This window comes from Macaca fascicularis, chromosome 8 (assembly GCF_037993035.2).
Source record: "Macaca fascicularis isolate 582-1 chromosome 8, T2T-MFA8v1.1".
Taxonomy (NCBI): domain Eukaryota; kingdom Metazoa; phylum Chordata; class Mammalia; order Primates; family Cercopithecidae; genus Macaca; species Macaca fascicularis.
The window spans coordinates 104302981-104329509 of NC_088382.1; the positions used below are offsets into that span (position 1 = coordinate 104302981).

At 41.2% G+C, this 26529-nt stretch overlaps 1 protein-coding gene across 10 annotated transcripts in view; it reads left to right on the forward strand.

Annotated features, from left to right (window-relative positions):
• ESRP1 (epithelial splicing regulatory protein 1) overlaps positions 1–26529 on the forward strand; it is a 71886-nt gene that overhangs the window by 19072 nt on the left and 26285 nt on the right. For 5 of the 10 annotated variants that reach the window (XM_073999097.1, XM_005563716.4, XM_005563718.4 and 2 more), the window contains 9 exons: positions 4137–4235; positions 4364–4418; positions 6555–6665; positions 6782–6914; positions 7001–7043; positions 10099–10400; positions 14282–14500; positions 17451–17649; positions 21194–21362. In XM_073999097.1, the coding sequence (XP_073855198.1) occupies positions 4137–4235; positions 4364–4418; positions 6555–6665; positions 6782–6914; positions 7001–7043; positions 10099–10400; positions 14282–14500; positions 17451–17649; positions 21194–21362 (1330 nt within the window). The remainder of the gene's footprint in view (positions 1–4136; positions 4236–4363; positions 4419–6554; positions 6666–6781; positions 6915–7000; positions 7044–10098; positions 10401–14281; positions 14501–17450; positions 17650–21193; positions 21363–26529) is intronic. The other 5 variants (XM_073999098.1, XM_005563717.4, XM_005563719.4 and 2 more) reach the window with 1 other exon arrangement.

Genomic DNA, 26529 nt, shown 5'->3' on the forward strand with positions numbered 1-26529 from the left:
GTATTTTTAGTGGAGACAGAGGTTCACTATGTTGGCCAGGCTGATCTCAAACTCCTGACCTCCAAGTGATCCACCCACCTCAGCCTCATAAAGTGCTGGGATTACAGGCATAAGCCACCATGCCCAGCCTTAGTGTCTACAACTGTTTGGTTTTGCTATAATCTATCTGTCAGAGTTATTATGAGAATTGGAAGAAATAGGGAGTGTTTGGCACAAAATGGTGTCCAATAAATGCCACCGTTTAAGTCAGTAGATCCTTGGAAGCTATAGAGATGGTGATAGATGGAAAGAGATCAGAGGAAGATGGGGGCCTACACCCAGGAAATGTTAAGACGGTCAAGAAGATAGCATAACATTATAGGAATAGTATCTAATGAACTCTAAAATTGACAATTGTGGCCAAGAACAGTTTTGGTGGGTCATTTGTGGCCTAGTTTGGTTCAGGGATTAAGATAAGAGTGCTTTCTTTAGAGGGTGGTACCTGAGCAATGTTGAGAAGGCTAGGTAATCCTGCCATTAATAGATGAGAGGAAAGCTTAATTTGAATGGAATATACTTTTATATTCCTTTCAAATCTAAATTTTCCCCATATTCTGTTTTGAGACTGATTGACAAACATTCCTGTGGCATCCTTTTTATCTGGCCATCTTTTTGCAATCTCCATTCTTCTGTAATAGGTCAGAGGTCAATAACCTTTTGCTGTAAAGGGCTAGAAAGTCAATGTTAGGTTTTGCGGGGCACATTAGGGTCTGCTCACACAGGTGCACCTTGTTTCAGTGTGCTTTACTTTATTGTGCTTCACAGTTGTTGTATTTTGTCTTATTTTTATTTTTGAGAAAGGATCTTGCTCTGTCACCCGGGCTGGAGTGCAGTGGTGTACTTCTTGACCTCCTGGGCTCAAGCGATCCTCCCACCTCAGCCTCCCGAGTAGCTGCAATGACAGGCCAATTTGTTATTTTGTAGAGATGAGGACTTGCTATCTCAGGCTGGTCTTGAACTCCTGGGTCCAAGTGATCCTCCCACCTCAGCCTCCCAAAGTGCTGGGATCACAGGCATGAGCCACCGTGTCTGCCCAGTTTTGTTTTGTTTAAAAAAAAAAGAAAATGGAAGGTTTGTAGCAACTCTGCATTCAGCAAGTCTACTGACAACATTTTTCCAACAACACTTGCTCACTTGTCTCTCTCACCTTTCAAACATTGTCATTATTCTGTTGTGGCGATCTGTAATCACTGGTCTTTGTTACTGGTGTAATTGTTTTGGGGCCAGCAAAGCAGGGCCATATTAGGTGGCAAACTTAATTGGTCAATGTTGTGTGTGTTCGGCTGCTCCAACTGGTGGTTACCCCATCTCTCTCCCTCTCCTTGGGACTCCCTATTCCCTGAAACACAATATTGAAATTAAGCCAACTAACCCTACAGTAGCATCTAAGCATTCAAGTGAAAGTAAGAGTTGCATATCTCTCACTTTAAATCAAAAGCTAGACATGATTAAGCTTAGTCAGGAAGACACGTCAAAAGCTAAAGTAGGCCAAAAGCCAGGCCTTTTGTACCAGATGATTTGCCAAGTTGCATAAAGGAAAATTTCTTGAATACTCCAGTGAATATATGAATGATAAGAAAGCAAAACATTATAGGGTGTTAATCTGAGCAAAGATGAGAAGGCTAGGTCCCACTTGTCATTTATAGAAGATAGGAAAGCGTAATTTGAATGGAATATACTTATTGCTATGATATGGAGAAAGTGTGAGTGGTCTGGATGGATCAAACTAGCTACAACATTCCCTTAAGCCAAAGTGCAATCTAAAGTAAGGCCCTAAGTCTCTTCAATTCTATGAAGGCTGAGAAAAGTGAGGAAGCTGCAGAAGAAAAGCTAGCAGAGATTGGTTTACGAGATTGAAGGAAATAAGTCATCTCTACGACATAATTCAAAGTGAAGCAGAAAGTGCTTATGGAGAAGTTGCGGTGAGTTATCCAGAAGATTTAGCTAACTGATCAAGGTAGCTACACTAAACAGCAGATTTTCAATGTACTAGAAACAACCTTCTGTTAGAAGATGACGCCATCCTGGACTAACATAGCTAGAGAGGATAAATCAATGCCTTGCTTCAAAAGTTGATTCTCTTGTTATAGGCTAATGTAGCTGGTGACTTTAAGTTGAAGCTAACGCTCATTAACCATTCTAAAAATCCTAGAGTTCTGAAGAATTATGCTAAATTGACCAGGTGTGGCAACTCATGTCTGTAATCCCAGCACTTTGGGAGGCCGAGGTAGGTAGATCATTTGAAGCCAGGAGTTCAAGACCAGGCTGGCCAACATGGTGAAACCCCATCTCTACTGAAAAATACAAAAATGAGGCCGGGTGCAGTGGCTTATGCCTGTAATCCCATCACTTTGGGATGCTGAGGCGGGTGGATCAGCTGAGGTCAGGAGTTCAAGACCATCCTGGCCAACATGGTGAAACCCCATCTCTAAAAATACAAAAATTATCTGGGTATGGTGGCGCGTTCCTGTAATTCTACCTGCTCGGGAGGCTGAGGTAGAGGTTGCAGTGAGCTGAGGTCGTGCCACTGCACTCCAGCCTGGGCGACAGAGCAAGACTGTCAAACAAAACAAAACAAAACAAAACAAACAAAACCAAGAATTACACTAAGTCAACTCTGCCTGTGCCCTCAAACAGCATCACAGGCTACCAAGGAATCTTTGATGAAAGGAAGAGGCAATGGATGTGGCAAGCTTCATCGTTGTCTTATTTTCAGAAATTGCCACAGCCACCCCAACGTTTAGCAACCATCACCCTGATCCATCAGCAGCCATCAACATCTAGGTAAGATCCTCCACCAGCAAAAAGATTGACTCACTGAGGGCTCAGATGATTAACATGTTTAGCAACAAAGTTGTTAAGTTGTTTTTTATTTTTGGAGACACAGTCTACCTCTCGCCCAGGCGGGAGTACAGTGGGGTGTTCTCAGCTCACGACAACCGCCACCTCCTAGTTTTAAGCGACTCTCTTGCCTCAGCCTCGTGAGTAGCTGGGATTACAGGCATGTGCCACCACGCCTGGCTAATTTTTGTATTTTTAGTAGAGACGGGCTTGGTCGTCTCTTGGTCGTCATATTGGCCAGGCTTGGTCTCGAACTCCTGGTCTCAAGTAATCCTCCCGCCTCGGCATCCCAAAGTGCTGGGATTACAGGTGTGAGCCACTGTGCCCGTCTGCAACAAGGTATTTTTGAATTAAGGCATGTACATTTTTTAAAAGACATAATGCTATTGAATACTTAGTACAGTCAAACCATAACTTTTATATGTAGTGGGAAACCCACAGAATTGTGTGACTTGCTTTATTGTGATATTCACTTTAATATAGTGCTCTAGAACCAAGCCTACCATATTTTCAAGGTATTCCTCTATTTGATGGAAACACATCCGTATTTTAGAGAGATTCACAAAACTTCATGTGAATTCCTGGTTTCACCCTCAAACCAAGTTTGACCTATGTGTTTTGAAGAGTATACTTTTGGTAAAGAAGCACATTGGCCTGTGTTGACTCTGAGTGCTTGAATTGTTTCCAAAATTTGCTGCCTAGAACTAGCATCTGCTGTCATCAAAGGCGGACTATCCTACAGGGCTCCGAAAGTGTTCTATAATGGAATTTCTAAGCAAAAGTGGCAATGTGGAAGTAATGTCACATCAGTAATCTGCGGTGTCCATCTCAAACATTAGGCCAAAAAAAGTCATTTAATACCTTGTATTGATAACGTCACCATATCTTGAAATCAGCATGGTCATTGCCTTGTATGTGCTTTACAGCTTCAGAGAATTAAATATTCTAATTAACTTTGTTGCATACTTTGATTTGAAACGAAATGAAAATGCTCAGTATTCATTTGCTACAACTGGATAGATAAAAGTCGTATTCCTGGTAATATCTCAGGACTGGATTGATTTGGCCCTTTTACCCAAAAGGGCAGTTGGAGGCTAAGTTGAATGACTGACTGATGGGAGGCAGCCATTCTGAGATTTCTAAAGGAAGCTCGGCTAGATCCATCTTCCCTCTCTTGGCTTGGTATAGGTTTAATTTTGATTTAGAAGTAACCTGATTTTACCTTTCCAAAGTGTTTCCTTAACTTAATCTCACAGATTTAAATTTTGAGAAGAATAGTTCAGTCTCTCGATATGGAGCCTCTCAAGTTGAAGATATGGGGAATATAATTTTAGCAATGATTTCAGAGCCTTATAGTAAGTATTGCTTTTATAGTAGTGCAGTCCAGAATTTGTACTATTTTTCTCTTACCTATACTCAAATTTCCTCCTGCAACTTTGTCTCCCTAATCACTAAATGATGACTTGCATGTTCTCATTTTTAGATCACAGGTTTTCAGATCCAGAGAGAGTGAATTACAAGTTTGAAAGTGGGACATGGTAAGTGCTCGAGTACTATTTATTTGAGCTTTTTAACTTGTTTTTGTTTGTTTTGTTTTGTTTTGGGACAGAGTCTCGCTCTGTTGCCCAGGCTGGAGTGCAGTGGCATGATTTCGGCTCACTACAAGCTCCGCTCCCCAGGTTCACGCCATTCTCCTGCCTCAGCCTCCGAGTAGCTGGGACTACAGGCACCAGCCACCACGCCCGGCTAATTTTTTGTATTTTTAGTAGAGACGGGGTTTCACCGTGTTAGCCAGGATGGTCTCGATCTCCTGACCTCGTATCTGCCTGCCTGCCTCGTCCTCCTAAAGTGCTGGGATTACTGGCGTGAGCCACCGCACCTGGCCTTTAACTTGTTTTTGTTCATATTGTGCCACTTAATTCTTGTCATATTTTAGAAACTTTACTAATCCTTTTAGCTATCCTTTCTCACTGTTAGGTCATCTGTAAAAGAAGGTTGTATTACTTAGAGCTTGGATACTGGGAATAAAATGTAATGACTTAGTGGCATCTTTAGTCACCCTGACCTTAAGTATATTACATGCTCGTATCTGTGATTGTTATTTTGGTCTCCCCAAACTATCCAATCTTTCACTTAGAAAATTTCCAAAGGAGAACTTGTAGGCTTTAATAGAGTTCACAATTTTTACTGAGATAAAATTTTACGTACATTCTATAAGTACTTTATTTATTTTCGAGACACTGTTGCTCTGTTGCCCAGGCTGGAATATCGTGGTGTGATCTCTGCTCACTGCAACCTCCGCCTCCCAGGTTCGAGCGATTCTCGTGTCTCAGCCTCCCCAGTAGCTGGGATTACAGATGTGTGCCATCACACCTCACACCTGGCTAAGTTTTGTATTTTTAGTAGAGAATGGGGTTTTGCCATGTTGACCAGGCTGGTCTCAAACTCCTGGCCTCATGTGATCCACCCACCTTGACCTCCCAAAGTGCTGGGATTACAGGTGTGAGCCACTGTGCCTGGCTATATAGGTTTCTACTTTAAAGCCAAGGAAATAGCTGGGGAGAAGTATGAAGTGGTATCTGTTAGTGATCGCAGGTAGACCTGTTTGTTTGTAAATCACTCTAATGAATTGAGTGTTTGCTTGGTCTCTGAAGTGAATAGAAACTTCTGACAGCTTTGCCCATAGAGACTTTGAGGCCGATTTAGTTATGAAGAAAGTGACTTATTAAGAAAATGTCCTGAGAGAACTGAAAATATGAACTTAGGAGGGATAAGACATCAAAAGGTGTCAAAAAATATAATAAGTGATTTGCAAGTGAGTCATTAAGGTGTAGGAACTCACAGGCATTTCTATGGATATTCTCTGGGATGGCTCCCTGGTTTGATGTGGGGGATATTTTAATGGCAGACTTCTTACCATGCACACATATTCCTCTTGCGGGTTACTTGTCAGCTTTATTCTGATCCTAAATTCGGCTGCTAAACTGGATTTAAACCCCACATGTATACTGGCTAGATTTGAGAATGAATTCAAACCTATATTTTGGGATTCTAGGAACTTTCAGGACATGAGCGTGCCAAGCAAACATTTCCTCTTTTTTTTTTTTTTTTTTTTTTTTTTTTGAGATGGAGTCTCACTCTATTGCCCAGGCTGGAGTGCAGTGGCACAATCTCAGTTCACTGCAGCCTCCACCTTCCAGGTTCAAGTGATTCTCCTGCCTCGGCCTCCCAAGTAGCTGGGATTGTAAGCATACACTACCATGCCTGGCTAATCTTCATAATTTTAGTAGAGACGGGATTTTACCATGTTGGCCAGGCTGGTCGTGAACTCCTCACCTCAGGTGATCCACCTACCTCAGCCTGCCAAAGTGGTGGGATTACAGGCATGAGCCACCACGCCTGACCTTCCTCAGCTTTGATAGATAGATGATTTGCTGAGTGAGCTAGCTGTGTTGGGCCTACCCAGATGGCCATCTTTCTATAATGAACCACCTAAACAGTACTTTGAGCTGTACCCATGTAATTTTTGAGGTTATAAGGAAAATCGAGTAGTATTGGTAGTCTGAACACCAAATAATACATCCTGTGTAACTAGGCAGTTGTCTTGCAGGGGGTAATAGTTGTCTGACTTGCTGGCATTTATCATGCAACCTGAAGTTTTGCTTCATCCACAGCAGCAAGATGGAACTTATTGATGATAACACCGTAGTCAGGGCACGAGGTTTACCATGGCAGTCTTCAGATCAAGATATTGCAAGATTCTTCAAAGGACTCAATATTGCCAAGTTGGTTTTCTTCAATATCTATTTTACTTAATCCCACAGGGGTAATGGATTTTCTATCTTTTTTTTTCTCACTGTATTTTTTTTTCTACTTGCCATCTGTTTTATTATTCTCAAAGGGGAGGTGCAGCACTTTGTCTGAATGCTCAGGGTCGAAGGAATGGAGAAGCTCTGGTTAGGTTTGTAAGTGAGGAGCACCGAGACCTAGCACTACAGAGGCACAAACATCACATGGGGACCCGGTATATTGAGGTATGTCCTCAAAATCTGAACCCCTGGACATCGCGAATGAGAATTAACATAGGCTCAGAAACACTAACTTCTCTGTCTTTTCTCAGGTTTACAAAGCAACAGGTGAAGATTTTCTTAAAATTGCCGGTGGTAAGTGCCTTTTATATAATGTGGCTTTAGTTAATAAGAATATGAAAATTTTGCATATTTAATTTAGCAAGAGTGGATAAATAGGGTCATGAATGGTTTTTATTTTCTACTGTAACATGGGAATAGATTTTCTTCCCCAGAAGTAGAAGCTTCCGGTAATAACAGTGAGCTTAATGTATAACACTTGTCTTAAGGCTTGAGCCAGCCTACTATAGTTAAATAGCCATTAAAAATAGTACTATACAAAGGTGAAAAGGTGATATGAAGTTGTATGCATATGGAAAGGCTAGGTTGTTTTGTTTTGTTTTTTTTGGAAACAGAGTTTTGCTCTATCACCCAGACTGGAGTGCAGCGGCACAATCTCAGCTCATTGCAACCTCCACCTCCCAGGCTCAAGCAGTTCTTGTGCCTCCGCCTCCAAATGTCTGGGCTTATAGGTGTGTGCCACCACGCCTGGCTAATTTTTTGTAATTTTAATAGAGATGGGGTTTCACCATGTTGGCCAAGCTGGTCTGGAACCCCTGGCTTCAAATTGATCCTCCTGCCTCAGCCTCCCAAAGTGCTCGGATTACAGGCCTGAGCCACTGTGCCCGGCCAGGAAATGATATTCTTGAAAAGAGTCAGAAAACTGCTTTCAAACAGCTATGCTGCAATACCTGGGATTATTGCACATGTGCTTCTAATTTTTCTCTAAACTTAACACGAGTCGCCAGAAACATGGTAGTTTTGGGTCTCACAGTATTTTTGGATACATATTTACGGTAATATGGTTAAAAAGAGGGTGGAACAGATGTGGTTTTTTTTTTTTTTTTTTTTTTTTGAGACGGAGTCTTGCTCTGTAGCCCAGGCTGGAGTGCAGTGGCCGGATCTCAGCTCACTGCAAGCTCCGCCTCCCGGGTTCACGCCATTCTCCGGCCTCAGCCTCCCGAGTAGCTGGGACTACAGGCGCTGCCACCTCGCCCGGCTATTTTTTGTATTTCTTAGTAGAGACGGGGTTTCACCGTGTTAGCCAGGATGGTCTCGATCTCCTGACCTCGTGATCCGCCCATCTCGGCCTCCCAAAGTGCTGGGATTACAGGCTTGAGCCACCGCGCCCGGCCACAGATGTGGTTTTTATCCAGTTATTTAGTGATTAATAACTTTAAAGGAAGTAACAGATGTATAAAACATTCACTGTGCTTTTTGTCTGATTTTTTTTCTACACATGTATCTAATTTGTAAGTTTCTATTGCTCATTCATATTGTTTTATAATTTCCTTTTAATGTGTTATGAACATCCTACATTACTCAATTTTCTTAAATATTAATTGCTACATAGTATTATATGTACCGTAATATTTTAAAACATCCCTGTTGGAGCTGGGCACATGGCTTGTGCCTGTAATTCCAGCTACTTGGGAGGCTGAGACAGGGAGGATTGCTTGAGCCTTGGTGTATTTTGAGAATGGCCTGAGCAACATAGCGAGATTCTGTCTGTAATAAATAAAATATCCCTGTTGAGGATTTAGAACTCATTTCCAACTTTTGACTTTAATATATTGTGGTAAATAGTTTTAAATCTCTGTGTGTACCACTCATTAGGATAAATCTCTAAAAGAAGGATAGCTGAATCAAAAAATTGTGGACCTTTTCAACAGCCATTTGACACCTATTGCCAAATTATATGAAGATGACTTTCACTGTGTAAAAGAACATTTGTATTCCCGCATTACATAGCCCCGGTGAAAATTTTGCAGCTATAGAACTTATAGGAGCAGCATCCTATTAACACAATTTGCTGGTATATTTTTGCTCCAGTTCATCTTTAGATAAACTCTAAGGCTTCAAAATTCAGGACTTTAGGAGCATTTCCAGAGTTCCCAAGCAATGTTTGATATTGTTTGGGGCCAAATATATTTGGAGTTGCTGTGGTTTTACCTAAATCTTGACATTTTGTGATAGATGCATTGCAACTTGGAGATGGCAAAGTCAATTAATGTTTATATCGTTTCTGGGATTTCATTGTATATGGGCAATGCGATAAGAATTTGCTATTGGGCCTGGGCTGGGTGGCTCATGCCTTTAATCCCAGCTCTTTGGAAGGCCAAGGCAGGCAGATAACTTGAGGTCAAGAGTTCAAGGCCAGCCTGGCCAATGTGGCGAAACCCCATCTCTACTAGTAATACAAAAATTATCCAGGAGAGGTGTAGGGGTGTGTGTGTGTGTGTGTGTGTGTGTTTGTGTAATCCCAGCTACTCCAGGAGGCTGAGGCAGGAGAATCACTTGAACCTGTGTGGCGGTGATTGCAGTGAGCTGAGGCACTCTAGCCTAGGAGACAGAGTAAAACTGTGTCTCAAAAAAAAAAGCACAAAGAAGAATTTGCTATTAGGGAAAATGTTACTAGTGTACGAGTTTCAAAGATACACATTTAAGTATTTGCTATATGACAACACTGTACAAAATGTTTTATGTTAGGCAGAATGTTGATCAATATTGAAAGTAGGTACCCCATATAATCATTATACTATTGTTTTTACTCAAGAGTGTTTGAACCTTTCTTAATTTAAAAAAAAAAAAAAGTAATTGAGTTACTTGCAGATGGTTTTCTGGGGGGGGGGGGGAAGTAATCAGGAAAAGATTTTTGTTTTTAAAGCCAAAGTGCTTTATATCTGTTACCCTACTTAATTTTCATAATTTATGACATAGGCAATCTTACAGACCAGAAAAAGCACAGAATTGAACTGGACTAAGATTATGCCCTAGTAAGCAGTAAAACCAAGATTGGACCCAGGCATTCTGGCTCCAGGACCTGTGCCTTTAACTACCACAATGACTTACTAGTGATCAGCCCATGATTTTATTGTGTTGCCAGCTTCCTAAAATAAAAAGGATGTTTTATGAAGAAGGGGAGGAGTAGGAGAAAATTCTGATTTCTAGGATGTTATTTTGAATTCAATAGGAGTGTGGGTCTTCATTACGAACTCAATACATTGGCAGGGCTTTTATCACTTTAAAAACGGTAATGTTGATGTCTTAACTATTTCTCTCCCTGCTTCCTGGTATTTGTTTTCCCTAGGTACTTCCAATGAGGTAGCCCAGTTTCTTTCCAAGGAAAATCAAGTCATTGTCCGCATGCGGGGGCTCCCTTTCACGGCCACAGCGGAAGAAGTGGTGGCCTTCTTTGGACAGCATTGCCCTATTACTGGGGGAAAGGAAGGCATCCTCTTTGTCACCTACCCAGATGGTAGGCCAACAGGGGACGCTTTTGTCCTCTTTGCTTGTGAGGAATATGCACAGAACGCATTAAGGAAGCATAAAGACTTGTTGGGTAAAAGATACATTGAACTCTTCAGGAGCACAGCAGCTGAAGTTCAGCAGGTTGGTTTTAAAAACGAGTATGTTGTACCTTTGCATTGATTTCTGTTCTTTATCTCTGAAAACAGTCCTACATTACTCATTATGTTAAAATAAAACTGGCAAAATACTGAAAGTGTAACTGCATGAAAATAGTCTTGATTCTATAACCAAGAGATAGCCACTGTTATCCTGTACACACACAGAAAACATACTATGTGTTTTTACAGAAATGGGATACTGCTATAGCTGGAATTTTGTATTCTGGTTTAAAACTGTATCTTGAAAGTTTACCCATGTCTGAAAAGTTTCATCTTTAAATATCTCATGGAAGTGCATACTTTATCTAGAAATTCCTCTAGTGTACATTTAGATTGATCTTTTTCTACTGTAAGACATTTCTATGTAAAATGCTTGAACTGTCATCAGTTTGATTTCTGTAGCACTGGATATAGAGCGTGAGCTTTTAAGGTTTTTAATGTGTTGCCAAATGTTATTTCCCAAAAGACTTCATCAGTTTCATACCCTGCTGGTGAGCTCTGTCCTGTTTTTACTAGCTTTCCGCATGTGTGTGTGTGTGTGTGTGTGTGTGTGAGTGTGAGTGTGTGACAGAGTCTCACTCTGTCGCCCAGGCTGGAGTACAGTGGCGCACTCTCGGCTCACTGACACCTCCGCCTGCCCCAGTTCAAGCAAATGTCCTGTCTCAGCCTCCTGAGTAGCTGGGATTACAGGTGCCTGCCACCACACCCAGCTAATTTTTGAATTTTTAATGGAGATGGGGTTTCGCCATGTTGGCCAGGCTATTCTCGAACTCCTGACCTCAGGTGATCCACCCACCTCGGGCTCCCAAACTGCTGGAATTACAGGTGTGAGCCACTGCGCCTGGCTACTTTCAGCGTTTTTGAGGCACAAAATGAGGCAATCACTTCCTCAAAAATGTACTGAGATCTAGGCATTAAACCATTTACAGAATCACAAGCTTTTCAACTGTTCTTTACTTACCAGCCACCAGCTGAACATGTCTTCAGGGATCAGTTTTTCTTTGTAGCAGAAATGGTATAGACTGCTTTTCCAACTTGCTCTTTACATAGCTTTTCCAATTTGCTCTATTTGTGTCCCATAGTAGAATAGTGATTCAAATGATTCCACAGATCTGCTTTGTAAGTATTTAGGATACTTACTTCTGTGAGTTCATCAGAGTCTTGTGTAGCTTCTGCATCCCATTATATGTTGTGATTTTAAATAATTGTGCAAAGTTAAGAACCTTTTTACCTAGTAGAATACCAAAATGATTTTTGTACTTAGAATAAGTTTAGGTGAAATTCTAAATTATTTTTGTGTTCCATTGTACTGGTGCTCTTGAACCCTAAACTAGCTACATTCTTACAGTTTAAAATTTAAATCTGGCCAGGTGCAGTGGCTCATGCCTGTAATCCTAGCACTTTGGGAGGCCGAGGCGGGCAGATTGCCTGAGCTCAGGAGTTCAAAACCAGCTTGGGCAACAAGGTGAAACCCCATCTCTGCTGAAGATACAAAAAAAAAAAAAATTAGCTGGGTGTGGCAGTGTGCACCTTTAGTCCCAGCTACTTGGGAGGCTGAGGCAGGAGAATCGCATGAACCCAGGAGGCGGAGGTTGCAGTGAACTGAGATCACACTGCACTCTGGCCTGAGTGACCAAGCAAGGCTTTGTCTCCCCCCACCAAAAAAAAAAAAAAAAAATCTTTATACCTTTTTGAAAATGTCATAAGTGCTGAATCTCTAAAATGTGCTTGAGTTTTCAAACATGGCACGCATTCTTCCCAAACCAGGAGAAAAAACTAGATAGAGATGTGGTTTCAGATCTTTACTTGGAAGGAGAGTTTCTTTTATGAAATCATGGCCTAGAACAAGCTACTGCAGGTCCTGGCTACTGTGTGTTGGTTTGGGAATAGAGTAGGCTGCCTCTCTATGATTCTACTATGAGTTGCTTTTGGGTGTGTGTTCTCTCTACTTCTCCATCCTTCCTGATGTATTTAATAGGTTTTGAACTAGTCATAGGTTCTTCCACTGTTTTTTCTTCATTACTAGTAATCATTTTATTCAATAAATATTTGAGCACCTCTTAATTGTCAGGTATCATGAGATGCTTCACCATTTCCTGTCCTGAGTTTATCTATTACTACACTAATTTTCTATTCTTGTTCTTCTAATGTTTTTGCTGTGTCTGGATTGTTGATATAATTTCTTTTTTCTTTTTCTTTTTCTTTTTTTTTTTTGAGACGGAGTCTTGCACTGTTGCTCAGGCTAGAGTGCAGTGGCACGATCTCGGCTCACTGCAAGCTCTGCCTCCTGGGTTCACGCCATTCTTCTGCCTCAGCCTCTCGAGTAGCTGGGACTACAGGCGCCCACCACCATGCCCAGCTAATTTTTTTGTACTTTCAGTAGAGTTGGGGTGTCACAGTGTTAGCCAGGATGGTCTCGATGTCCTGACCTCGTGATCTGCCCACCTCAGCCTCCCAAAGTGCCGGGATTACAGGTGTGAGCCACCGTGCCCAGCCCCTGTTTATATAATTTCTTATTAAAGTCTTCATGTCTCTTTTTCATGCCGTTTCTCTGGTGGTGCTGTTTGATTTTTGTCCCCTCTTACTCAGCAACTGAGCAGGGTGTGAGTGGGGAAATTAGTGCATGTTTTGGGGAGGCATTCACTGATTCTTCTGTATTGTCAGTTTATGGGATGTTAAAGGCTAGAGTGATTAAGTTGTTCAGAAAACCTGGAGATGCCACAGATGGCATTTGCCTGAGGACTTCTAGTATTATGAACTAGTTGGCATGCTCTGAGGCAAAAGTGGACAAGAGCCTTGTAATATGAGTGTTGCCTAAGGGCAGTCTTTTGTCTAAAATTCGCCTGACCTATCACCATCTGTTTCCAAGAAAGGTGAATTCTGTGAATCTAGAAGATATTCAAGATCTTGTGTCTTACCACTGTCTCAAATTCACAGGGAAACTAAATTACTATTCATCTTTATAGTCAAGAAATGATTCTTTTTTTTTTTGAGACGGAGTCTTGCTCTGTCTCCCAGGCTGGAGTGCAGTGGCCCGATCTCAGCTCACTGCAAGCTCCGCCTCCCGGGTCCACGCCATTCTCCTGCCTCAGCCTCCCGAGTAGCTGGGACTACAGGCGCCCGCCACCTCACCCGGCTAGTTTTTTTTGTATTTTTTAGTAGAGACGGGGTTTCACCGTGTTAGCCAGGATGGTCTCGATCTCCTGACCTCATGATCCACCCGTCTCGGCCTCCCAAAGTGCTAGGATTACAGGCTTGAGCCACTGCGCCCGGCCAAGAAATGATTCTTTTCAGTTCTTTATATACACCCATTCTGTCTTGTGCTATTATTCATTATATTTTAATATAATCCAGAGTGATTTTTGGCCTGATTCTTTTACTGGGTCATTCTCTATTTCTTGGGTTTGGAGGTGGAGTATGAAGGTAATGAGGGGAATAGTGTGTACTTAGTGAAATGATATCTAATGCATTGCTACAAAAGTCCACATTTAGTGATATGTTCAGAATTGTATAAAAGCGGCAGCTTTAGGGATAATAGTCCCTCATAGATAGTGATACATTGTTACAAGTAGACACTAAGTGTTTAAATGTTTTGTGTTGTACGCCTCACCGTGTATTTGACAAAAATGAGTATCATGCTTTCCCTGCTGAAATGCATGAATCCCTTTCTCCATTACTTCTCAAACTTGCATGTACTTCTGAATCACTTGAAGATTTAGTTCAGATGAAGAGTCATATTGATTAGGTCTGGGGTGGAGCTGGATTCTGCATTTCTGACGAGCTTCCCAGTGATGCCATTGCTGATCTGCGGAAAGCAGGGGAGTAGCACAGCTCTAAATCACTTCTGTTTTGCTTTGAGTACAGGTGCTGAATCGATTCTCCTCGGCCCCTCTCATTCCACTTCCAACCCCTCCCATTATTCCAGTACTACCTCAGCAATTTGTGCCCCCTACAAATGTTAGAGACTGTATACGCCTTCGAGGTCTTCCCTATGCAGCCACAATTGAGGACATCCTGGATTTCCTGGGGGAGTTCGCCACAGATATTCGTACTCATGGGGTTCACATGGTTTTGAATCACCAGGTAAGAACGATACTTAGTGGAAAACTTATTTGCTTTTTCTCACTACGTATGAGAATATCTAATACTAGATATTAGATAATCTATTAGAAATATCTAATATTGGCCGGGCGCGGTGGCTCAAGCCTGTAATCCCAGCACTTTGGGAGGCCGAGACAGGCGGATCACGAGGTCGGGAGATCGAGACCATCCTGGTTAACACGGTGAAACCCCGTCTCTACTAAAAAATACAAAAAACTAGCCGGGCGAGGTGGCGGGCGCCTGTAGTCCCAGCTACTCGGGAGGCTGAGGCAGGAGAATGGCGTGAACCCGGGAGGCGGAGCTTGCAGTGAGCCGAGATCCGGCCACTGCACTCCAGCCTGGGTGACAGCGCGAGACTCCGTCTCAAAAAAAAATAAAAAAAGAAATATCTAATATTAGATATTAGTCTTTGATAAATAAAATTAGTCTTAGATAAATTTAGATAAAATTAGTCTTTGATAAATAAAATTAGTCTTAAATTACTTACATCTAATTAAAAAGTACATAGTCCTCAGTTACACACTAAGTCTTTAAGGAAAGACTTAACTGTAAATACAAGAGGTCTTTAGAATGAACTGAAAATAATGCTATCATTAGTATAATAATTCAAATTCAGCTTTGATTCCTTCATCACATATATCCATCACATTATCAATAGCATCAAGTAGGCACCACATACATTATCAGTCTTGACACAATTTTTCTTATTTTGGCTACTCAACCCTGCAACTCTGCTGTAGTGTTACAGCAATCATGGATGATGCTTATTTTAACAAATAAGCATACCTGTTCCAGAATATTTTGTATCCATAGACTATCTAGAAATGGCTTATTTCGTATTTAATATATACATGTTAGACATCAAATTACATTCAATAGCAAGCAAACTCAATGAAGACTTGTATCCACACCACCTAGAAAGAACAATATGTGTGGATCATAACAGGCTCTCAAATGTATTAATGAGTTGCTGAGAAGCCTGTATCAAAATCTAATGGAATTCTTCTGTATGCAAATGTAAAGTATTTCCTAGATTATTGTCATCTAATTTTTGGTTAAAGAAAATATGTTTACTGGAAAATTAACAGTATCTTGTGCTGTCATAAGCAGCATAAAATTTTACAAACCCACAAGACAGGTATTTCTAATTGAAACTTTGGAACTTTTTTTTCTTTTTTTTTTGAGACAGATTCTCACTCTCTCGCCCAGGCTGGAGTACAATGGTGTGATCTTGCTCACTGCAACCTCTGCCTCCTGGGTTCAAGCATTTCTCCTGCCTCAGCCCCCCGAGTAGCTGGGATCACAGGTGTCCACCATCATTCCCGGCTAATTTTTGTATTTTTAGTAGAGACAGGGTTTTACCATGTTGGCCAGGCTGGTCTCAAACTCCTGACCTCAGGTGATCCACCCACCTCGGCCTCCCAAAGTGCTGGGATTACAGGCGTGAGCCGCTGCAACCAGCCTGGAACTCTTTATTAAATGCAAAGCTATATTAATTTTTGAAAATGTTTTCTGAGGATTAAGGATTGAATGTAGGCTTATATTGAAAATACTGAATTTTTTTTTTCCCTAAATTGCTAATTTCTCACCTTTTCACTTGGAGATTTGGTCACTTCATAACTGTAATCTTGTCTCACTGGAAAGCATGTACCATTGGATACAAGGAGTCAGAAAACCATCCTGAGCCCTTGCCTTCTATACCAGTTTTCTCCATCAGCACATGCTCGTTCTAAATCTTCAGTCAATATTAATATTATACAACTTGTTATCTGACCCTCAGCATGCTTCACTGGTAGGAGTTTTTAATGAATACAATTGCCCACATTTAAGCATCACCAGGGAATTATTTGGTTTCTTATTGAGTCACCACTTCTAATAACCCAGAGGCCATTACTCTTTGATTAACAACAGTATTTGTCTCTCTTTGACTCATGTGACCTACTGTGATTACACTTGGGGAAAGGTTCTTAGATGATGGGCAAACTCTTAGCTGCCTTGAAGATGTTAGGTTTCCATCTTGGACTGGGTTTGTTGCTAGTTTCCCTGGTATGGTAACTCTAATGGTAACTTGCATGGTAATAATTTCATAGTCCTTAAGAGACTTACTGAGAAAAACCATAAAATAAGAAAGTAGTCCTATAAGCTGATCATGTCTTTTTCTCCCCCATAAAACATTCATGCTCAATAAAACTAAGGCGTTCTACCTCTGTGGAACACAAATCTACAGGCTTGGTTTGAAATAGGGGATTTTAGCAAGCTATTACTAATAGAAAATATCTATTAGTAATACCTGTTTGACCAAGGTAGAGCTGTAAGGAGTGAGAGAAGGGCTCCCAAGCAAGGCTGATGATACATACAGCTCTCACCAATAATCACTGGGCCTTGTACCTCCCAAATTCCTTGCCCCCAAGCTACATTCCAACCCAGGCCTCAGGGATAAGGGAAGAGTGAAAGGGATATGGCAGGTCAGTGATGAACTGAGAGTCGAAAAAGAACACCGGTTTGTTCATTTTCCTGTAGGAGAGTACCTAAAGCTCCAGTGCTGGTTCTGTTACTAGCTTTTCTCAATTGAATGAGATTTAATCAAATTTCTCAGAAGAGAAGAAAAACTAACACACGATCCTATATTTTGAAACCACAGTCTCAAGGAGACCCTTTCAAAACCTTGTAAATCTGATACTAATTAACAAGTGAAAAAGGCCCATTTTCAGCTATGAGCTCTCAAAACTGTTTCTTAAAGGTTTTGTTGGTCATTCTGGTGATCAAGTGATGAAATGCAAGTCAGGTTCCAGCAGACCACACCATCACCCGGATTTTGTGGCTGAAATATCTGTATTATGGGTGATTGTCACTTTGCATGTTCTATAAGCAACCATTTCCTTGTTGAAGGAGACAGTCTCCTTTTGTTTTTATTCTTCCCCCACACACTCAGGGCCGCCCATCAGGAGATGCCTTTATCCAGATGAAGTCTGCGGACAGAGCATTTATGGCTGCACAGAAGTGTCATAAAAAAAACATGAAGGACAGATATGTTGAAGTCTTTCAGTGTTCAGCTGAGGAGATGAACTTTGTGTTAATGGGGGGCACTTTAAATCGAAATGGCTTATCCCCACCGCCATGTAAGTTACCATGTAAGTTTTTCTTGGGTCTTGGCGCTATTCTACGCTATATGCTGGTAGGTGCTTAAGCTGCTTTCGTAACTCTCTGTGCCCCTGGTTCTTTCTGAGGCAGGCGAGGTGGTTATATAAGGTTCTCCCATCTGTAATCGGTAGTATCTGGTAATCATTTAAGACCTTGGTTGTGGACACCCATAATTAGAGATGCTACAGATATGCTTTCAAATTATATTCCTGCTTTTCCAGTGATAAGCACTTGATTTCTGAAGCTTAGTGTGCTCCAGATAAGCACTGACTCTGGGAGGCAACCTGGCTATATAGATAATTTTAGTACGCATTTAAAGTCAAAATAAAAGTATGGCTGGATTGTTTTTCTTTTCTTTCTTAAAACATACTAACCTTTAAGAAGGTCGGTTTGATGCACATGTTGCATTTAACTTTTTGAGCATCAAGTCTTTTTTGAACATTTTTGAGCATTTCTGTTGCTCTCCAGGCTATCTGGAATGAGCAAGTTAGCAAAAACAAAAAACAAAATGAAACAAAAAAACACATAGATTAATTAGCCAAAGTTTCCTTTGGATCACAGGATCAGTGCTTAATTTCAAGCCATGCTCTTGCTCATTGGCACCTGGGTGCAAGCCATCTGGAATCCTGTTTGAGGGGAATAAGCCCTGTAGTATATGAAGTTCTAGTTAGTGAATAAGGAACATATGGGATCTGATGTTAAAATTTGAGTCTTTTTTTACACAATTTCTCCTGTAAGTAAGATGTACCTTCTTAGGCCTGTTGGGTATGTTTAAAGAATATAGTATTTGCAGTACAGTTCAAAGATAACTAAGAAAGTAAACTGGATTGTGTGCTTGATTCCCATAAAGTGGGGGATTCGGGCACCTCACTTTCTAATAAGAGGGACCTATACTAATAATCTTGTTTGGTAAAGTATTATTTGTAGAACATTCAGTGGGGCTTAATCCTTTTTATCTTTTGAATTTCTAAATGCTAATATTCCATTTACCTGCTGCTTGCTGTTGGTGAATATCTTAGAGTTGATCATTAATGAGTATGAAGTTTTGGAAATTTATAATTGGGTTAAGAGATCTTACAGTAATCTCAATTGTATGTCTTCAGTATATAAACCACTGGTAATGTCAGTAGCTTTTACGATATCCTTTAGTGATAATCTGTCAAACATTGTAGGATAAAGCCTCTGTGTGACCCAAATTCTGCTTTTGGAATATCCTTTCACTTGTCTATCCTCCTGGTCATTACAGACTTTTCCTCTGAAGACTTTCATTTTTACCCATTTTTCCTCACAAACCCCCAAATAAAAAAGATTTAAAATCCATGTGTCAGCCAGATACAATGGCTCACACCTGTAATCTCAGCACTTTGGGAGGCCAAGGTGGGAGGATCACTTGAGGCCAGGGGCTCAAGACCAGCTTGAGCAACATAACGAGACCCCTATCTGTACAAAATGTTTTTAAAAGCCAGTCATGGTGGCACACACCTGTGGTTCCATGGGGAGGCGGAGGTGGGAGAATATCTTGAGTCCAGGAGATTGAGGTTGCAGTGAGCCATGATCGTGCCATTGCACTGCAGCCTGGGCAACAGAGCAAGATCCTACCTTCAAAAGTTCCCATAAGAATATACCTTCAATACTTACCAAAAATGATGATAACATTTAGCCATATTTCTTTTTAGTGGAAGAGCTTAGTTTTTTAAAAACAAAATTCCAATTTTTATGTAACTAATACCTGTTCTACTGGACTTTTTTTTTTTTCCTGCCAACGCACTTTAGGTGGTTGCCTAGTCAGCCACCACGCCCAGCCATGTATGTTTGTTTTATTGGTGTGAGGCACTGTCCTGTAATGAACTGCTTGATAGTTTTGAAATCAGAATATGAACCAGGCATGGTGGCTCACGACTGTAATGGCACTTCGGGAGGCCAAGGCGGGCAGATCACCTGAGGTCAGGAGTTTGAGACTAGCCTGACCAACATGGCAAAACCTTATCTCTACTAAAAAAATACAAGAAATCAGAATATGAGCACAGGCTGCTTAACTTTCTGTAAGACTTAAGTGCCTCAATTTGTGTTGTTGGTCTTTCTCTTGCACAGTTTTTGATGAGTATGAAAGAGGCCCTCAAGTTAAACGTGATATCAATATGTTGACCTTTGGTCTGTATGCCCATATTTAGCTTGCTGTCTTATTTATCTCCATGGAAATGTAGAAACTCATAAGAACAAAAGACAATTTGAATTCAGCTTGGAGATTTTTGTGGGAAAAAGTTATCCCTTGGGCCTCTGCTGATTGCAAAATATGGTGGTTCTAGGTTTGAAGCTTAAAGTCAGGCACCCCATATTAATTCAGCATCTTGTCTTAACTCTTCTGTTGGGTATAGATGGCCCGGATAGTTGTGTTCATTCTACAAGTGAAAGTATCAAGTGACCAGCCACTGGTCTTCTGTTTCTAAACCTAGAAGATGTTGGATAACCAGAAGACAATGGAGTTTGGGCCCTTTTTTTTTTTTTTTTTTTTTTTTTTTTTGAGACGGAGTCTCGCTCTGTCACCCAGGCTGGAGTGCGGTGGCCGAATCTCAGCTCACTGCAAGCTCCGCCTCCCGGGTCCACGCCATTCTCCTGCCTCAGCCTCCCGAGTAGCTGGGACTACAGGCGCCCGCCACCTCGCCCGGCTAGTTTTTTGTATTTTTTAGTAGAGACGGGGTTTCACCGTGTTAGCCAGGATGGTCTCGATCTCCTGACCTCGTGATCCGCCCGTCTCGGCCTCCCAAAGTGCTGGGATTACAGGCGTGAGCCACCGCGCCCGGCCTGGCCCATTTTTAAATTTAATTTGAGTCAGCTTTTTATTAGTTGATTCCCAGGAAGACTTAGGCATCAATTCCTTCGGGACTATTTCCCAGGTTGGGTTTTTTTCTTTTTAAAGGTCTGAAAATATAAATTAGCTTCAAAGTCCATCATGTGGGTTGCCTTTAGGTGAGAATAATGCAGAGTTGATCTGCTCATTCCTTTTAGGTCAGTTCCTTCTGGCACAGTCTATGCTTTGACCTAATGTGTGGTAGTGGCCAAGAGAGGTTTATCATGACACTTCTCATTTGATGCTGTACTAATGGGTAGATAACAAGAGGGAGTAGAAGCATAACTTAAAATTTAAAATATTTTGTAGCCTCTAGTGTGAAACTTATACTAAACGTCAGTTCCATGTTTCTTTCCTCTGAGAGTTGGTTTATAGTAACTGGCACTCAGGAACATGGGGGGGAAAATTACATATTGTGAAATGGTTGAGAAGACATGAAAATCCACTTGATGTTGGTGTTTCCGAATTTCAGGCTAAGAACTGTTTTTTAGGTTGACAGTGTGGAATTCAGATACTTCTATGTGTTAACTATATAATCAAAAGGAAATTGCTTAGGATAGGATAAAGAGCTATAATCTTTTTCTTTAAAATGTGTAGATGGAGCAGTGACTTTATGGTTTTAGTGCTAGCACGTGCATGTCAGCTGTGACAAACATGTCTCAAAGAATCTCTCTTTGCATATCTAGGCCTGTCTCCTCCCTCCTACACATTTCCAGCTCCTGCTGCAGTTATTCCTACAGAAGCTGCCATTTATCAGCCCTCTGTGATTTTGAATCCACGAGCACTGCAGCCCTCCACAGCGTACTACCCAGCAGGCACTCAGCTCTTCATGAACTACACAGCGTACTATCCCAGGTAAGGCTCTGACAGAAGTGGAAATGAGGGGCAGAAACAAAGGACTCCTTTGATAGCCAGTGGCCGAGCTCACAAAAGAATATTGTCTGCCATGTTGAAGGTTAGCGTGGCAGGCCACAGCCTCTGGTCATATCTCTGACCAAGAAGGTTGTTTCAAGACAAAGCGAAAGAAGTATAGTTTTTAACCATATACTGACAGCAGGATCTTTTAGGTCAACTATGTCTACAGCTTTCCTTTTTAACCTCTCCTGTCGTAGGACCCTAAGTGAGTAGTGATGTAATCACTGCAATAGGGTGGCAATATCAGATGAATGAATCATAAAACAGGAAAATTCATAACAGGGACAATGGTATTTTGAAGTAGTGTGAATTCATGTTATGGCACAGTGAATAAAAACTGTTGCTTTAAATATTCCAGGGCTTATATTCTTTTCCTCCTAAATCTTTAAACAAATCTATAAACCGATCCAGAATTAGATTATTCAGTGTTTTCTTAGAGTCTATATATTTTAAGTCTGTCTTTTTAGTTGTGTTCAGTTTCTTAGACATAGCATCCTAGGGTATCATGGAGAGAATGTAGTCAGTCTGGGAGTTGGGAGACTGAATGTTAGCTTCTTTCCAAGCTATTTAGACAAAATATTTTGAGTACATACGCAAGCATGTAAGTGAGGCTTATAATAAGTGTCTTGGACCTAACCTGTCTGATCCTACAGCTATGTTGCATTGTACATCCAATATACAGTTTTCCACTAGGAAATAAGAGTTGGGGGTCTCATAGTAACAGGCAAGTTTGTCGCCACTTTTAATTATGTTTTTTATTTTGTTAGGAGTTTTTAAAACATTAATGCTATTGAACATATTCTTTATTCCACTGGAGAAGAAAAATAAGAAAAAGGCTATGACAGTTGTCAGCTAGAAGGTTTGAAAAGGCTGAGAAGCATGAGTAATTGTTCATGATGGAATACTGTGCCAGACACATAGCCCAGCCCCAGTCTGCCACCCTCTCTGGACGCTGTAGTAATTGCTTATGGCATCAGAATGTCAGGAGTGGAATCCTTGGGGTCTCTGAATGTCTGCCAGAGTCCTCGTTCCTATAGTGTAATTGTAGAATATCCACTTCATCACTACTTGCCACCTGAGTATGGTATAGGAAGGAGTTTCTTGGAAATGAGACCGTGAATCTTGAAGCCCCAAAGGCAGAAGGCACTGACATTTATGGCTTAATAGCTCCTGTAATTTTGCATCTGGGCCTGTAGGTCAATATATTTTTCTACCAGTAGTTTAAAAATTTGTAATGTGCTCATTATTAAGTCTGAATGTAGGAATATAGTGAGTAAAAGTGAAGAGTCCCATTTTATACACTTCCAAGTCTAGAAGTAACCGTTACTATCAGTTTGGTAATACACATGGATGCTTCCAAATAATGTGTCATCTTAATGTGTACTGTCTAATAGTTTCTTGTTCCTTTTTTAAAAACTTGAAAATGTGTCAGTGACTTCTTTTTTGTATATTTACCTCATTCTTGTAATTTCCTCATAATGTCCAAAGAGTAAAAATATAATTTAAGTTTATTTGTAGATATTTGTACTTTTAATTTTTCTCTATTAAAGCTCATGTTGATCTTTAAACACTTGATTTTATCTTTCTCTCTCTCTCTCTCTCACTCTCTCTCACTCTCTCACTCACTCTCTCTCTCTCTCTCTCTCTCTCTCACTCTGTCTCTCTCTCTCACTCTCAAACTTTTTTTCCCCTACTAGAGACGAGGTTTTGCCATTTTGCCTAGGCTGGTCTCAAACTCAAGTGATCCACCTGCCTCAGCGTCCCAAAGTGCTGGGGTTACAGGGGACATGCTTGTATTTCTGTAGGACAGTTTTACAGAAGTATAATTTTAAAAATGAAGGTTGGGTGCATTATAAATAAGCTAATACTTCCAAATTAACCCCTAGAGTGTGTTATTTTATATTTCTCCACTTTTAGTGAAATTACCTACATAACAATATGAAAGCATTCAAACATGGGAATTATATGTTCTTATTTATGCTGTAAATCTGGTATGATTTAAAAAGCATATGCCAAAAGATGTTTTATAATTTGGATAGAAAAACATCAATTTTTTTTTTCTTTTCTTTTTTTTTTTTTGAGACGGAGTCTCGCTCTGTCACCCAGGCTAGAGTGCAGTGGCCGGATCTCAGCTCACTGCAAGCTCCGCCTCCCAGGTTTACGCCATTCTCCTGCCTCAGCCTCCCGAGTAGCTGGGACTGCAGGCACCCGCCACCTCGCCCGGCTAGTTTTTTGTATTTTTTAGTAGAGACGGGGTTTCACAGGGTTAGCCAGGATGGTCTCGATCTCCTGACCTTGTGATCCGCCCGTCTCAGCCTCCTAAAGTGCTGGGATTACAGGCTTGAGCCACCGCGCCCGGCAATTTTTTTTTTTCTTTTGAGTCGGAATTTCGCTCTTGTTGCCCAGGCTGGAGTGTAATGGCACTATTTCGGCTCACCGCAAGCTCCGCCTCCTGGGTTCAAGCAATTCTCCTGCCTCAGCCTCCCAAGTAGCTGAGATTACAGGCAGGCACCACCACACCCAGCTAATTTTATATTTTTAGTAGAGAAGCGGTTTCTCCATGTTGGTCAGGCTGGTCTCAAACTCCCGACCTCAGATGATCTGCCTGCCTCGGCCTCCCAAAGTGCTGAGGGATTACAGGTGTGAGCCACCGCGCCCAGCAAAAAACATTAATTTCTAACCTGGCATAAACTATTGGGCATTTGAGTCTATTAAAAAACTTTGTTATGTAAATGCTCAAGTATGTTTTGGCCTCCACTCTGATAAGTGGGAAATCTGAAACAGCATATTCTAGGGATATATTAATCAGAAGCTCTTGTGTTTTTCTTTATTTTTAAATTTTCTCCATTAAAAAAAAAAAGCCACAAGTGGTAGGTTATGCCTGTAATCCCAGCACTTTGGGAGACTAAGGTGGGAGGATCACTGGAAGCCAGGAGTTAGACACCAGCCTGAGACTCAAAGTGAGACCCCATCTCTACTAAAAATAAAAAAAAAAACTGGCTTGGCATGGTGGCTCATGCCTGTAATCCCAGCACTTTAGGAGTTCGATACGGGCAAATCATTGGAGGTTAGGGGTTCGAGACCAGCCTGGCCAACATGGTGAAACTCCACCTACTAAAAAATACAAAAATTACCCAGGTGTAGTGGTGGGTATCTGTAATCCCAGCTACTTGGGAGGCTGAGGCAGGAGAGTTGCTTGAACCCAGGAGACAGAGGGTGCAGTGAGCCAAGATCATGCCACTGCACTCCAGCCTGGGTGTCACAGCTAGACTCCGTCTCAAAAAATAAATAAAAATAAATGGGCTGGGTGTGGTGGCTCACGCCTATAATCCCAGCACTTTGGGAGGCCGAGGCAGGCAGATCACAAGGTCTGAGACCAGACTGGCCAATATGGTGAAACCCCATCTCTACTAGTACCAAAATTAACCGGGCATGGTGGCGGGCACCTGTAGTTCCAGGTACTAGGGAGGCCGAGGCAGAAGAATCGCTTGAACCTGGGAGGCGGAGGTTGCAGTGAGTTGAGATCGTGCCACTGCACTCCAGCCAGGGCAACAGAGCGAGACTCCATCTCAAAAAATAAAAATAAAAATAAATGAGGCTGTCATAACAGCATCTGGAAGAGCAGGTGAAATGAAAGCTTGTATGCCTCATGTGGTTTTGTTTTCTCTTTTTGGGCTTGTGACCCGCTTCTCTCCCTCAAAACAGGGTTTCAGTTATCCAGTGACTCATACGTTAGCATAGAACAGAAAATAATGAGAAGGGCTTTCCATTTGGGTTGTCTCTGATTATCAATACAAAATCAGTTACATCACATCTTTTCTCTTTCATTACATCAAGCCCTACTTTTTCTTCTGACCTCTCATGTTTCTCAGAAAAGAATATTCTCCTTTGCATCAAAGGTGTTGCATAGGTGAGAGACACGCTGATTCTTCAAAGAAGGAATGACATACATACCTTCTATGCATCTCTTGCCTTTCATATGACACTATAAATTACAAGTAACGTCATCTTTTTTGTTTTTGTTTTGCGAGATGTAGTCTGGCTCTGTCACCCAGGGCAGAGTGCAGTGGCGCTACCATGGCTCACTGCAGCCTTGATCTCCCAGGCTTAAGTGATCCTCACATCTCAGCCTCCCAAGTAGCTGAGACTAAAGGCATGCACCACCTCACTCGGCTAATTTTTTGACTTTTTGTGGAGACAGGGTCTCACTTTGTTGCCCAGGCTGGTCTCAAAGTACTGAGCTCAAGCAATCTTCCCACATCAGCCTCACAGTGTGCTGGGATTACAGGTGTGAGCCCCCATGCCCAGCCAAGTAACAACATTTTGAGCCATCAAAGGAAGCACAGGAAGTTTTACTTTTTTTTAATGAGTGATATAGTCACAAATAAACTGTGCATGCTTGTATAAAAGCTTTATGGTGAGGAATAACCGTTTTCTTTCTTGGGATAACCCTTTGTTGTAAAATCAGCTTTTGTTATAACCCAATGAATGAATATGTATATTTAGTAATATGTGTGTGTTTTTCTATCTTTGGTTTGTTGTATAGTGTTATTGTGTTCTATCCTGGAATTCTTTGTAGTTGAACCAGAAGAATACCAAGCCTCAGAGATGCTTATATTTCCTATTTTGAACTTGCCCTTATCATTCCAGTTTACTACTTTAATTGAAATTTTTATTGAGATTCACATGCAGTTGTAAAAAATAATACACAGTGAACCCTTGTACACTTGGCCTAGTTTATCCCAATGGTAACATATGGGAATCAGCTTACTTACTAATTCGCTTGCTGTTGCAAGTGTTCTCACAGGACCAAAAAAAAAAGAGAATTCTTGATTTAAAAGTTTTCTTACAAGTTAAATATTTAGTATAACAAATGCAAACAAGAATTTAGCATCCAATGAAATGATGCTAGAAGTAATAGTAATATTGATGCAATATGAAGCAATATTATAATATGAGAGAAGTGCCAGGTAATTTTTGTGGGTGGCCATGATTACGATTATCAGTGTTTTCAGTTTGGATTAGGTGTCTAAATGATGTAAAGAAGAACAACTGCTGTGGGCAACTCACTCTGTACTACCAGTCAGCGAGAGTTCAGTATGGCTTT